The sequence below is a fragment of the Schistocerca nitens genome, chromosome 3 (genome assembly GCF_023898315.1).
Source record: "Schistocerca nitens isolate TAMUIC-IGC-003100 chromosome 3, iqSchNite1.1, whole genome shotgun sequence".
Lineage (NCBI taxonomy): Eukaryota > Metazoa > Arthropoda > Insecta > Orthoptera > Acrididae > Schistocerca > Schistocerca nitens.
Genome location: NC_064616.1, coordinates 177,357,801 through 177,373,370, shown reverse-complemented (window position 1 = coordinate 177,373,370; position 15,570 = coordinate 177,357,801). Strand labels below are relative to the sequence as shown.

Below are 15,570 nucleotides of genomic sequence, written 5' to 3'. Positions count from 1 at the left end.
AACATGCTTTGTTTTATATTTAGTCACCTTCACAAAGTTTAATTTTGAGGGTGGGTAAACAAAAGCTCACATTCTTGTTTGCAGGGACATACATTACTGAATGTGCTGTTGTTTGATTCTCATGTGGTTCTGTGTATTGATTTATTTACATAGTCTTTTAAAATTATAACCTATTACTTAGATAGCTGAAATAGGCTGTATCATAACATGCTTCATAGTAATGCACTGAATGCTTAGAATTTAATGCACCAGGTTCCTTGAGACCAAGTGGGTCAAAGATGCCTGGTCATGACACAAATCATTACATAATTCTGTTGATAATAAAATTTTAAAAACCATAAAGAAGGCTATAAAAAATTGTAAACGTGCCATGGTGGTGGTGTAGTGAAAGTGCAAGACTTCTAATTAAAGTGAAGAAATCCTGTACAGACTAATGGAGTATGCCACAGGAAGCCCTTCAAGCTAGTTGTGAAAATCTGTGATTTATAATGGAAATTTTTCCATTCAGCTTCAAACCTATTGAAAATGGTACCTGTGAAATAGTACATATTTTGCTCTGCAGTGATTGAAGATGTGCTATCCAAGTGCAAATTATTCCTTTGTCAAATATTTACCAAGTGACTGAGTCAGTTCCTTTTTAATGAGTCCATCAATCCAGTGAGGAACTGTATCTACAAGGATGACACAGCTCTAGAATTCTGAGATGCTTGAACAGTGTAGTATGCAAAGTTCATTAACTGAAACCAAATATTTTTCTGACTGCCTTTTTCTGGGCTAAAAATATTCTTTGTAAGTGCACCAAAATATGATACTACAGTATATAATAAAATGAAAGTATGCAAAGTAAATAATCTTTCGCATTTGAATATAGAGGACAGTGGAGCATATTTTCGTAGTAAAGATGGCAGTATTCTACATTTGCACAAGATCTTGAATTCATCCACATTCAGTCTTAAGAATTTAAAATATAAAAGTTATTGATTATTTGATCTCCTTAGTGGCAGTAAACATTCATTTCTACAAGAGTTCCATGTCAAATACTGTATGCACAGTGTTTGGTAGCAGTTAAGCATCCTACACTCTTCCTTACAAGTCATAAGGTAATGTTATCCATTACTGAATCATTTGCATTATATTTCAGTTTTTCTTACAGTAGAACTTGTCATTTGCAGATAAAAGTTTTTTTAATCACCTACCATATTAATGGACCCAGAATGGGACTCTGAGACTACCTCACTTTATAACATTCCAGTCCACAAATGTGTCGTCCGTTTGTTGACAGTGGAAAACAGAGTTCTTTATTGTACTTCGTAGATATGAAATGAGCCATTGTTCAACTTTTCTCCTAATTTTATATTGTTATAACTTGTACAAAAGTGTAGTGTGATAAAAAAAAAAAGTTTAATTTTGAGGGTGGGTGGTGGTGATGGTGGTGGTGATGATGATGATGATGATGATGATGATGATGATGATACCTACTGCCCAGAACTTATTATTTAGCTCTGCAAGTGCCTCACATATGAAAGATTAAATTGCATTACTTGTTGTTGCTACTTTCATGAAGCCAAACTGCAAATCTGACTAAAAATTAAGAATTCTAAGATGTGTTACAATACTTGCACATTGCCTTCTCAAAAAATGTTTGATGAAGGATACTGGCCTGTAATTGTATATAATCTTCTCCTTCATTAAAAAGTGGTTTTGCTAACTATTATTTTAATCTATCTGGAAACTAACTGCATCTGAGAAACGGATGATTGAGTACAAAACTGATGTATGGCCTACTGATCTACATAAATCTACTTCATATTTCATGAAGTCAAACCCGTGTCAGTCTTTGCCCTTCAGTGATTTACTAATTGATTCAATTTCCTCCTTACTTATTCTCATTAACTGCATGTGACAGTGTCTCAGAACATCAGTTTTTAAAAGTTACGCATACTTCCTTTTTAGCAATAAAATTTTGGTTTAACTTGCCATTTATTAGTTAGCTGCAGTACTCCAAAAAATCATTAATAGTATCATTCTCTCGTAGAAGATATGTCGTATGTCAGGCACCTACATTCTACTCTGAAATTCTTTACAACTGAGCAAATAGTTTTAATTCTGTTCTGTGAGTTTCCTGTTACCTTGTGTAATGCATTGTTTTAACATCTCCAATGACACACTTTAATACTTTGCATTATTGTATGTAGTGGACTTATGTAAATGGACTGGACTCTCTTCCTTTCCCTTGCCCTTTATTCAGCCAGTGCCGGGGTCACGATGGTATGGTACTTCTCCAGTTTTGAAGAGAACCAACTCCATGTATAGCGTATTATTGTGATGGGATCACCGCTGCCAAAGGCTGGAACTTGAGGTGGGTGTCAGTTCAGACACAAATACATAGGACACACGAGTGAGGAACATGAGGCGGCAGCCAGCATGAAATGAACTACAGTGGATGAAAACTTCAAAGCTTTAAACTGCAAAAAAAAATAACTAGAGGCACCTCTGGAACAACCTGGCATGCTAAAATTTGACTTTTCCTTTAAAAGGACAAATGAGGAAAGAAAATGTTAACAGAATTAGGAGTAAGTTTACAGTCTGCAGTAAAATAATTTGCAAAGTCACATAGCGAAAGGCACATTGTTAATGACTTAATTTAAAATGGTACACATTGTGTAGAACCCGTTGCCAGTGATGTGTAAGCACATTGTTAATGACTTAATTTAAAATACCACACATTGTGTAGAACCTGTTGCCAGTAATGTGTAAGTCGTAGGATACTCTTAGCAGTGCTTGTTGTGTTGACAGTTCGAGTGGCGCGGTCTGTTGCTCGACGAATTTGTAGCAGTTATGAAGCGAATGCTGTGAAGTGTTTCCGAGGGCTTAAGTCAGGGGAGTGCAGTAGGTGGTATAGCACTCAGTAGCCCCATCAGTCAATAAATCAGTAACAACTTGCACTGTACGTGCTTGAGCATTGTCCTGCAAAATGATGGTCAGGTCCTGCAGAAAGTGTCATCACTTCTGTCTCTATGCTGTTCATTTTTGGAACACAACCTGTGGCCAGCTTAGAGACAGAAGTGATGACACTTTATGCAGGACCTGACCATCATTTTGCAGGACAATGCTCAAGCACGTACAGTGCAAGTTGTTACTGATTTGTTTGACTGATGGGGCTGCTATGTGCTATACCACCTACTGCACTCCCCTGACTTAAGCCCTCTTGAGTTCAACTCAATTTCTAAACTAAGGGAAACACTTCACGGTATTCACTTCAAAACTGCTCCAAATTCGTCGGGCAGTAGACTGCACCGCTCGAACTGTCAACACTACTGGCACTGCTAAGAGTATCCTACGACTTACATATCACTGGCAACGGGTTATACAAAATGCTGGTGACTACTTTGAAGGTCAGTAAAAATCTTTGAAACATGTATCTATTTTGTACAAGCTGTAAATAAATATTTGCCACTATTAAAGTTCCAACCCTCGAATAATATTTGTGTGTGGAATTCATAAGAGATAAAACATAAAGTAACTTTTTTTCCAAGCATAGATCTCTTCTGCTTTTAGAGTTTCCTTAACTGATATCAAGCAGTAAGTAATCTAGTGACTGACATTAGGCATAATAAATTTGATAATTAATATAAAATTCGTGAGAGGAGAGGACAAAAATAAAAATTCATAAATGTTTGAGCATGCCTTAAGAATAGGGATAGAACCTAGATGATAAACATTAATCTAGCTATGTCATCCCATGAACAGCAGTAACATATGCATACATTACTTAGAATAATATTAGGTAAAAAAAAATTGCTGTAGTGTCCAATGTAATTTCATGTGGCTGTTCTACAATAAGATATCAGTTCATAAGTAATAAAGTCCAACCTTGAGAGCAGTGTATTTCAAGTTTCTCTAAACATCTATGGGCAAACCAAAAAACACAACATGTTGCTCCTTCCAATTCATAATTTGCATCTGAATGAAGACACTTTCTCTTACGCAGTTCAAGCAAAGGCCATGGTCAGATTGGTGCTTTTCACAGTGTCACAATACAAGAAATGAATGCCCATCACTGTGCCACGAATGGCTCATTATAAGCCTCGTAAACATTGACATCATTGCCACAGTTGCTTTTATTGACACTTAATATGTTACATCCTTATACATAATGTAATATATTTCATTAACTGACACCACAAGACTTTTACCTATGTATCTCCTCAATGGTTATAGTTCATACCAGAGCTGTTTTCACTTTTATAGACTTTAGTTACACGCCAGCAATCTTCAGAATACAAACATCACCAGAAGTATAACACAAAAGTATTAAGTTTTAAAGGCACATAATCCTCCTACTGCTGCTGCTGCTGCTGCTGGTAGCCTGAAGACTAGTTTGATGCAACTCTCCAATAAATATTAATAGTATAAAAACAAACTTAACTTCTCAAGAAGGTTCAGAAAAAAAATCTCCTAATACTTCCGATAAATTTGTAGTGTATGTAAAATTAAAGAGAAGGCTAACAGTTTGGAAAAAGAAATAGAAACTGCAAGAATTGGAGAACTTGTAGCTACCAAACACACCACTTAAAAACTGTAATCTCTGAGGATGAAAGAACTAAAAATTCCCCCATGAAATTGTCCCATTTTTAAATCTGTAGTATTGAATGACCAATACAATACTTTATTTTACTTAGTGAAACACGTTACCACTGCATCAGAAGCATGATTACATAAGAAAACTTCCACTGAAATTACACCCAAAACAAAACATACCATCAACCATTCAATAATAAATTAAATTAGTAATTTCACTGCCAGGGTGTCATTAATACCGGGATAGTTCATTTAAAAAGGGCATAAAGGATTCCTTCCCCATCATTTCATAATCTGAGCTTGTGCTCCAACTCTAATGACCACTCTGTCAGCTGGACATTAAATTCTACTCTTTCTTCTTTTCTATAATTGGATAATGGATGTAACTGTAGACTCCACACAGCACTAGGGGAGATAATAGTGTAAAAGTCACCCAATGGCCACATTTTTTATCTTCTGCAAAAGGAATCTGTTGCCTGGTCAGCTGAAGAGTAATTTCAATAACAGAACTGTGAATTTGTTAATAACTTGTGTTCAAAGAAATGGGCAACTACTCTTTTGTGTATTACATTTTCAATTTTGTTACATAATACAACAGTGATCATAACCATGCAAATCGTTATGCATCACAGATTTTAATTAGTCAGACATTTTTTTATTAATTTCCAGTGTTCTCTCAAAAGCATGTTCTACAAGAAAAATATATTGCTGGTGTTCAGTTTACCTACAATACACAATATATAATCTGGTAATGTTGGTAGTATATGTAATGTCCCATTTCATTGAACTGATATATATGCACCTTCTGTTGCTTTCATGACACTGTTCTGATTTAATTCTTATATCACTTTTAGCTTACTTTTCATTCCTTCATTTTATGCCATTAAGTATGAATGATTGCGTTTTTTTATAGAAGTAAGAATGGTAATGTTGTTATTGGTATTGTGAAGTTTGCGAGAGAAAGATTTACTTATATGGTGGTATGTGGAAGCTTTAGTGTATAAATGACATGTCCACTGAGATAATAACTGAAGAAGAAACTACTCAAATGGTCCACACTATGTAAGCAATAACTTGCTGCAGATTATTCTTCATGAGGAATGTCCGCAACTGAGCATTATAATACATATTGAAAGTACCACTTCAGATGTAAGATATGTTTTTATTTTTCAATGCTTAGACCATGACCAGTTTCTGGCTATTACATGCCCATCATCAGTTGTGATACTGAAAATAAACAAGAGACCAAATCTAATAATATTTTTTACACACAATAGTACACATGAGAAAAGAAAACAAAAAAGAAGTAGCATGTAACATTTTTAGAAAACAGCAGTCGGGCTAAGTGCCAAAGCAACTCCAGACAACATGACAGATGGCGCCTGAGTAAATAAGTATGGAAAGAACACTAGGACATTTACATTTTGTGCTGTGACCTAGAGTGCCACAATGAAGAGTATAGGACGCAGTGTACCACCAGCAAGTTCAGAGCATGGAGACGCGTACGTGAAGGAGGAAGTAAACTGGTAAACCTGATTGGCAAAAGTACTGCCATCTGTTCAGGGGCCCTTCTGAAAAACTTCTCTTTTTTGAAGCACTATCCCACCTCATTTCCTCCTCCTTCTGGTTTTGATTTCTGTTTATTGTACATTACACAGGTATTCTTCTTAACAGGGCCAGTCTTTTTGTCATTGCTTTGATGGCCCTTACCTACTAAACAGCATATGACTATTTCCTATAGAAATTTGCATATTTTTAGTTTTTTAGCCAGTGGCCATGGTGTGTTGTTGTGCATTATTATCTGAGTCCTCACTAAATTCAAATTTACCTGTCCATCATGATGTAAAATTTAATTGTGTCACGTCTTAACTTACATAAGCATTGTTGAGTCACCGTCTTTTAGTTAGCTGTTTTATTACATTGCTGTATTGCTCCTATTTTCAGTGTCCTTTTATTGTTATTGCTACTAGCTATTAAATTGTATGGGGTTTTAACAGTGAGCACTTCACGGTTTAACTACTTTCTGTTTTGATAAGTAGCAAGATGATTTTTAACAGGAGTGATATATGTGCATGTTCTTTTAACTCATGACTATGGTACTGCCCCTGTTTCAGTACGTTCCTTTACCACTCATTATGTACTCTTCACACTTGTCATGCAGCTTTTTTGTAATTATTTCCTTTTGCATGTAAATCACTAATTCAAACTTCGAACTGCTGGGCTAGTTGATCCCACATTATTCTTCCCATCAACAGATGGCAGTACTTTTGCCAATCTTTTTTACCAAAGTTTACTTCCGCCTTCATGTATGCTACTCTGTGCTTTGTGCTCAGTGGTAGTACACTGCATCCCATACTCTCCACCATGGCACTCAGGGTCACAGCATAAAATGTAAGTATCCCGGTGTTCTTGCACCTAGCCCAACCACTGTTTTCTAAAAATGTTATATAGTACTTCTTTTTTGTTTTCTCATGTGTACTACTGTGTGTAAAAATTAGTAGTATTAGTAGCTTTGGTGTCTTCTTTAGCTAGCCACTGTTGTCGAGCGGTTCTAAGCGCTTTAGTCTGGAAGCGCGCGACCGATACGGTCACAGGTTCGAATCCTGCCTCAGGCATGGTTGTGTGCGATGTCCTTAGGTTAGTTAGGTTTAAGTAGTTCTAAGTTCTACGTGACTGATGACCTCAGATAACAACAACAATAATAACAAACTTACAACTGAAGAGGTGTTTTCAATCTTTAGTATGTAACTTGTCATTGTATTCCAAGAAAAGATAAAAATTGGTTACTCTAATAACTTTTCTTCAAAGACCCTGCCTTAGTTTTGTCTACTACAGATGTTTCTTGATTGTGTCTTAATCTCTGATACAATTATCCCATTCTCTTGCATTCTTTTTCCTTGCATTATCCACAATGACTGTCTGGCACTATTGGAAATGTGTTTTATGTACCTTGATGAAAAGCAGCTTTCACGAAATGTGGTTTATTTTTATGATTGGTTTTCGAAGGAGCTTGATTCAAATTCCCAGTCAGATATCTTATTTTGGTTTTCTTAAATTGAGTAAGGTGAACAGCATCATAGTGGCTTTAATTAGGTCAATACAAATTTAGTTTCCCACCCTTATATTCTGTTTATAATGACCTCATCATCAATTACATAGTAAACATTTATCTGCTTCTGTGAATATATTGTAGAGCTGCGCTGGACGCTGTCTGCCACTGATTGTCCTTCAAGAGTTGAATGAATGGATATATTAAAAGTGGTTAGTGACTATAAAGTTCTTGAACTCTGTATCCTCATTTCTTTCTTTCTTTATATTCCCCAAGATTAAGAGTAGTACCTCATGGTGCGATAACCCATTAGCAATCAAACTACACTGAACATACTAGCTAATGAGACATAATTGAATGTTTAATATATTAATGTACTCTTGCATTCTTGTTGGGAAAGCTGCTGTTGAAAATAAATGAAAAAAGAAAATAATGTGTCACTATGCTACATGCACTGCCTAAAAAGTTATTATTGAGGTGTCCAGGTGGTATTCTTCTTCTAAGTAGAAGGTAACACAGTGTCAAGTATGTTGAGGAAAACCCTTAACTTAAAAACTGATTATATTCAAATTTTCATTGTCAGGTAATAAAACATTACTTCAAGGCTTTCCAACACAATTTTACTAAAAATTTTGGGATCTCAGTCTGTGTTAAAGATGTTGCATGCAGCATAAACAGCAATTTCCCCATGCACAAGGGAAACCTGTGAAGAAGATTTGAGTTCGCAGAGGGATCTCGACATGCATCTGGCAACAACACATCTCCCCCCCTCCTCCTCTACTTTGAAGGCGATGCTCTGTGGACTTTCACATGCTGCCCCCTAATGTGATGGAATACCTGTTATGATGTGTTGTTTTCTTTTCTTGTAACCACTGGGTGAACAACTAGAACCGTAAAAACAACGTGCTAGTAAAGATGCATGTTAATCAAACTAACATTAATATCTAACTGTCCTATCTGTCACAGAAGTAAGCTAAACTCCAGTTCCAGTCACTGAATTCTGGAAAGCTCTGCCATTCAGTAGCATTACACTGAAAAAACTCATCAAAATGCATGTTGCCCCCCAAGATTCTCAAAAGTTATCTTTGCCCCATTCTTATCCAGACTATTACCAATCTCACCCACTGTCACAACATGACTGTCTTTGAAACTTCCTGGCAGATTGAAACTGTGTGCCAGACAAAGACTCGAACCCGAGGACATTTGCCTTTCATGGGCAAATGCTCTACTGACTGAGCTACCCAAGCACATCTCACGATCTGTCCTCACAGCATTACTCCCACCAGTACCTCCTCTTATACCTTTCAAACTTCACAGAAGTTCTCCTGCAAAACTTGCAAGACTAACACTCCTGGAAGGAAGGATATTGCTGAGAAATGGCTGTGGTTAAGCCATGTCTCTGCAATATTGAATTCTGTAGCATTTTGGTCGGTAAGATATCCATTCTAGGGATAGAGCGAGATAGTTAGTTATACGTCTGGTGATGTTAGTGAAAGCTTAATATTGCACATGCAGAGAGACTGTTTGACAGGACTTGACAGGATAGGTTTTAATTTAACTTCCATAATAAAAAAAGATTTCCATATAATTTTGTTATTTTGTGGCTATGTGTGTTGAAATCACAAGGCACATTGAAGAATTGCAATTCCTAATATTATCAGGTAAAGTAGCAGTTCTTGATTAACAGCTCCTTGACACATTGTAATTTATTGAAGATACATGGTTTTTATGTGAAGAAAAATTAGGTACAGATTAAAAAAAGTCTCCAAAATCTGTCTGTATGCTATTTCACCAATAAGTTGCCATTCATTTTTGTACAGGTTTATTACAGCTCATAGAAAAGAAAGTCGCAGTTGTATATGCTAATGAACAATCTACATAGTTAATCCGTTTTATGTTACATTATCAGTCAGCCACATATATCTGTAAACTTCCTTCATTCATTTTATGCCATTATTTTTCTCCTCTAACCTATTTTTAAAAATAAGTTTTATTGTGTGTGTGTGTGTGTGTGTGTGTGTGTGTGTGTGTGTGCGTGCGCAGAAGAGATCGTAATCTGGGAAGTTCATTTCTAGTTACTGACTGTTCAGAGCGTTACTGACCTCTTAGTTTCAACATTTATTTTCGGAATATCTGTAAGTGTGTAAACCATATAACTACAGAACATCTCTGCATTAGACACTTATTTCCATTCATGTTAATAATTGCAACAATTTTTGTTTGGTGTTTTGTTCACTGGTTGATATTTGCAGGTGATTTTGCTGTGCTGCTGAAAGCAGGGATGAGTCCAAAGCAAGCAGTATTTTACAATTTATTGTCATCTATCCTCTGTCTGTTCGGGATGGTGATTGGATTGGTATTAGGCCAGAATTCGTCAGCCACCTCATGGGTGTTTGCACTAGCAGGAGGACTTTTTTTGTACATAGGCCTTGTTGACATGGTAGGTTGCATCATAAAATAAATTTGTGAAGTGCTCACTTCCTAATTTTATCAATTTTCAGAAGACATACGTATCTGAATCAGATCACCTACCATAAGTTGTGAGGTACACTATTAATCCATGTGCTCAGTAACTTGTGGCTTTCTTAATATTGCATGGTAATAATTTGAACTTGATATTTTGATTTTTTTAAAAGTAAAATTTGCCTATAGGGTAGCTATTGTCAAATAGATTGCAGTGATACTAGACTGTGTGTCACATAAAACACATTTTTGTGATTTTATAGCAAACTACAAATTGTACTAACCAGTAAATATTAAAGTGACACACAGATTTATTACACTGATTTTAGTTAAGCAACTATAGAATATTTGCAGTTTGTTTGATTTTCCTTACCTGAAAAGACACTACTTTGTTACTGACTATGTCCTGAGGTTTGTGGTTTTTGAAGATACATTTTTTTGAACTAAAATGAATGGCAGATTAGAAATAATGCCATGTTCAGTGTGCTGTGAAATTCTGGCTTAACTGAGGAGCAGAGGTAGTGTAAATTGTTTGAAGCATATTAACAAAAATAGAAACTATAGTACTTAGTTATCATGTTAACAGGTTTTCTCTTAAATGATTGTCATTGGAAAGTAATGGGCTAGTGTCATCAAAGATGACAGCATGCTGGTGAATAACTTTGGAACAGACATTACAATCTGTTGTTCAGATTTACAGAGTAGTTGACTTTTTATAGTGATCCAAGGCAACAGAAGAAATGTAGTGTGTAAGTTGAGTTGTCAGAAAGGGAGAGAACAGTTTGCACCGGATATGCCATATTAGATTATCAGTCCTAACTGTACTGCAATTAAAGAACATTGTAGCTGACAACTTACCTAGTGTACAAATAATATAACTGATTTACATAAATAAATATGAAGAATGCCTCACGATTGTAAATATGTGCTAGAAAGCGGATGAGTGGGCTGGGACAAAGGATGAGAGATACATGTAGGCATGGTTGTGAAAAGATTAGAAGAATTTTAGGGACAAAGGAGGAGATTTTTCTGCTATACCTTCATTGCACTACCAAATCTGGATTCTATTCTATAAATGATCTGTTATTCTGTAAGATTTTTAAATTATGTTCATGTTCCATGAATCATGTATGTGATGTCTTGCTATTATGTACAGTGTGTCAACAAGTTTACAAAGCTGACATCTTTAGAATTTTCATTGTATATGTGCCCACATGCTGATCATTTGTGATTCACATCATACATCACCTGTGTTTAAACTAATTGACATGAAATTTCATGTCCATGTGCTCTCACTCGCTCTTATTGTCTACCAAACCATTTAATTCAGTATGGAAGTTGTCAAAACATTCATTGCTCCAAAATTCACCACTTTGTGTGATATTTACATCACGAAAAGTGGAAGTCATGTTTGTGGGCAACTACATTGCCATGAAGAAAGATGATATTTAATCTTTTGTAATCCTCTATTTGCTCATTTTTTTCTCAAGTTAGTCCAGGAACTTTCATACCATTTGCCAGTTATTTCTTTCTCCTTTTCAGTTTCAGTCTTTCCAGCAGATGAAATATGTTTTGCATCATTTGGGGCTTGATTACATTTTAATGAAGTCATGGACCCCTGTCTCATCCTCAATAACAAATTGCTGCTCAGAATCAGTTGGATTCTTTTTAATATAGTGCAACAATGAGTGAGGCTGCAGAAAAAAAACAACAATATAATCAACATTTTTGTTCACATAGTCCATGTTTTTCCTACTACGAAACTATCTAACATGAGAAGAGGAACATAGGAAGAATGGATACAGTCATTACTAGATATGACGTGGTTTCAATCCAAGACTGCAGTGGCAAGCAGCTGAGTAGCCAGAGGAATAACCATGTGCCACTTTCCTCCTATAGCATGTTGCTCCTACGTCAAGAAGAATTGGCCACATTTTAGAGAATGACAATATCAGTGAGAACTTTTCCTGCCCCTCCCCTCCCCCAAATAAAAACACAATTGCTCCTCAGCACTTTCAAAAGCAACCTCAAGAAAAGTCAGGCATTGAGCTGGTAAATTACCACAGATATTTTGTACTGACAGCCACTTTTCAAAGAGTTATTGTGTGTCAGTATTTTGAAACCTTTATTCATTCATGTCTATGAACATTCAAAATCTCGAATCTAATTATATGAACGTGATGCTATTTTTGTGTGATTAAATTAAATATTTTTTTCTTTAAGAGGAATACAATCACTTTCCAAGAACAAGTGTGTGTTTTGTTCAAGAACTGTGGGTTGCTTGCAGTGGGAGCTTCTATAAACCACCATACTGAATGGGAATGTCAATTGAGGACGTACTTGACATTTTACCTGTGAGGCTGCTTCAGTCAGAGTTTACACTTAGTTCATACCAGCTACTGAATGTTGATATTGCTGTTGCATATTCAGTGTATCCTGTGCATGCTCTGTGAGTGGTGTTTCTCATGAATAGCCATGCAACAGGAGAATTTCTTCTCATTGTTCTTCATCTTTATTTGAATTCATAAGAGGGTGCCTGTTGACAATACAGCTCATTGCAATTCCTGTGGGGGAAGTTCTCAGCTTGTAACAACTATAAATTAATTCTCTATCCCCATAGCAACACTGCATACCACATATTACCAGATGTCAGTACTAATTTAGGAATTTGTATTTTCTGCATCTGCAATCACGTAAATGTTGTACAGTGCTAGGTGTTCCATTCTAATCATTACGGCATTTCAAATTTTTATATGTAAGCAGATATTCAGTGTTTTTCCAGCTCTGCTAAGGAGAATAATTATCTTGAATTTAGCATATTTTATTGGTATTAGTGTTGCAAGGTAACTACCTCACTTTTATGAAATACACTTTAAGACAAAAGAAAAATGACACACCACAAAGGAATTATCAAAATGTGATGGAAATCAGATGTGATGTACATATACAAACAAATGATTACAATTTCAGAAAAATTGGGTGATTTATTCAGGAGAAAGAGCTTCACAAATTGAGCAAGCCAGTAATGTCTTGGTCCACCTGTCGCCATTATGCAAGGAGCTAAAACTCTTGCCGTATGTGGGCAGGCATTAAATTGTTGAAATATACGGGCAACAAAATGGGGCATAGAATATTGTAGACGTGCCATCATACAGTAAGGATGCTGCAGATGACGATCAAAGGCGTCCTGCTATGAAATGAATTGAAATGGCACCCCAGACCATCACTCCTTGTTGGGTCATTTGATAGGCAATAGTCAGGTTGGTATCCTACGGCAGTCCGGGGCATCACCAGACAAATCTTTACTGGTTGTGGGGCCCAGTTCAAAGCGGAACTCATTACTGAAGACAGTTCTACTCCAGTCACGGAGATTCTAGGCCGAAGACAGTGGTAGGATACCATCCTGACTGTCGCATGCCGTACAGTCCGACAACCAGGATTGATGGTCTGTGTTGCCATTTCTTTTCGTAACAGGACTGCTTTAGTTGTCATCTGTGGCACAGTGGTACGTAGATAATACCCTACATCCAATATTATTGCCATTCACTGCAGGCCATCCTGAGCTCACATTTCAGCAAGATAATGCTCACCCACATACAGCGAGAGTTTCTACTACTTTTCGTGATGTCTGCCTACCTTGGCGAGCAAGGTCACTGGATCTGCCTCCAATTGAGAACATTTGGAGCATTATGGGCAGGGCGGTGCAATCAGCTCACAGTTCTAATGATCTGATATGCCAGTTAAACAGAATTTGGCACGATATACCTCAGGAGGACATCCAACAGCTCTATCAATCAATGCCAAGCCGAATAACTGCTTGCATAAGGGCTAGAGGTGGACCAACACATTATTGACTTGCTCAATTTGTGAAGCCCTTTCTCTTAAATAAATTATGCATTTTTTTCTGATATCGTAATCATTTGATGTGTGCCCAACATCTACTGATTTCTGTCCCATTCAGATACTTCCTTCTTCGTGCCTTTTTTCTCCTCACCCCCCCCCCCCTCCTCCTCTCTCTCTCTCTCTCTCTCTCTCTCTCTCTCTCTCTCTCTCAAGTGCTGGTGCTGTGCTGAGTCTATGGTAAGGTACAGAGTTGACTCTTGCATATAGGAGAGACGCATACAGTGTTCCTAGAATTCGCAGATATGTAGTGTGACGTGCAAGGATAAGTGATGAACACCATGGATGTCAAGTTTTTCAACAACTACTTAATGATAGTTTCTGTTTTATGTGTGATTTAACCATCCTTAGAAACTCTGACACTTAAGCTTTTGCAGTGTCATTGTATTTAAATAGTCAAAATGATTACACTGTTGACTGATTAAACCAGAATATTCTTTCAGATTACTTGTAGCTTTCCTGTTGATACACTTAATTATTTAGGTATTAACTAATGTTTCAGATTCCAGAGCTTACTAGCGGCCACTCGAAGGAGGGCGGCTCGTTGTGCCAGTGCCTCCTGCAGTTCCTCGGCCTACTGGTTGGTGTTGGAATCATGCTCTTAATTGCTCTTTATGAGCATGATATTAAGACTGTCTTCAAGACTTAACGAAAATATTTTAATATTTCATGGCAGCTGCTACTGAAGTCCCATATTTTAAAATTCGTTGTTCTCTGTCAGTGATAGTAGTTGATTTTTAAGATGTCTATTGATTTGAGTATAAAAATGTGTGGCAGCATATTGTCTGATCCATTCTGTGTGTGCTCAACAAAAATCATAATTTAATGAAACTGCCCTCTCAGCTTATGTATTTCTCTTTAATCATTGCTTTCTTTATTAGCATTTATTAATATGAAGGTTTGCAATATGTTAAGTAGGGCATTACATATCTCCAAGATAATTTTTCTACTTTTCATTCAGTTTCCATTATTTGTTGTTGTAAGTTCACCACGCTAGGTCCCCCCCCCCCCTTCCCTTCTCCTCCTCCACAATTCACAATTTGAAATGACACTTTAATGTCAGCTAAAATTCATGGCTTGAATTGCACAAGGTTCTTGATGGAGAGACATCAACTTCCAAGACTCTCGCCATAATAACTAGGTTTGCAAATATTTTATGGGTAGTTGTTTTGTGCAAGGAAGATTAATTTTCCTCTATATCACATCAACTTTGTGCCCTGTGTTAAACATGGTAAAATGAGAGAGAGACATTCCTGTGGCAAATGCTGTTTTGCGCTCTGGAAGCAGTTGACTCTTGTTTCACCTCAATTTATTATTTGTAGCTGCCTGATGTTACTGTTATTTTTATCATGCCAAGTGGCTGGTGAACTTAGGTTTTCTGTTGTTTCTTAAAAATTATTTTCATGTTATTTTATTTATGTTTATTGTATTGTTTGTATTTGAGTAACTGTTCTGCATTTGTTGTCAGTTTGAAATTCTTTACTCACTCATTTGAAGTTGTATTTATGATAGTTTAATTTGTGAGGTTTTGTAACATTGTTGAAGTGTGTGTGAATAAACAGTGGATAAGTTTTCTA

The 15,570-nt window shown here is 36.5% G+C and overlaps 1 protein-coding gene across 2 annotated transcripts in view; it reads left to right on the top strand.

Moving 5' to 3' along the window:
* Positions 1–15,570, top strand: part of LOC126248120 (zinc transporter foi) — a 164,182-nt gene extending 148,612 nt beyond the window's left edge. For both annotated transcript variants that reach the window (XM_049948803.1, XM_049948802.1), the window contains exons 11-12: positions 9,883–10,070; positions 14,496–15,570. In XM_049948803.1, coding sequence (XP_049804760.1) covers positions 9,883–10,070; positions 14,496–14,642 — 335 coding nt within the window. In that variant the 3' untranslated portion in view covers positions 14,643–15,570. The remainder of the gene's footprint in view (positions 1–9,882; positions 10,071–14,495) is intronic.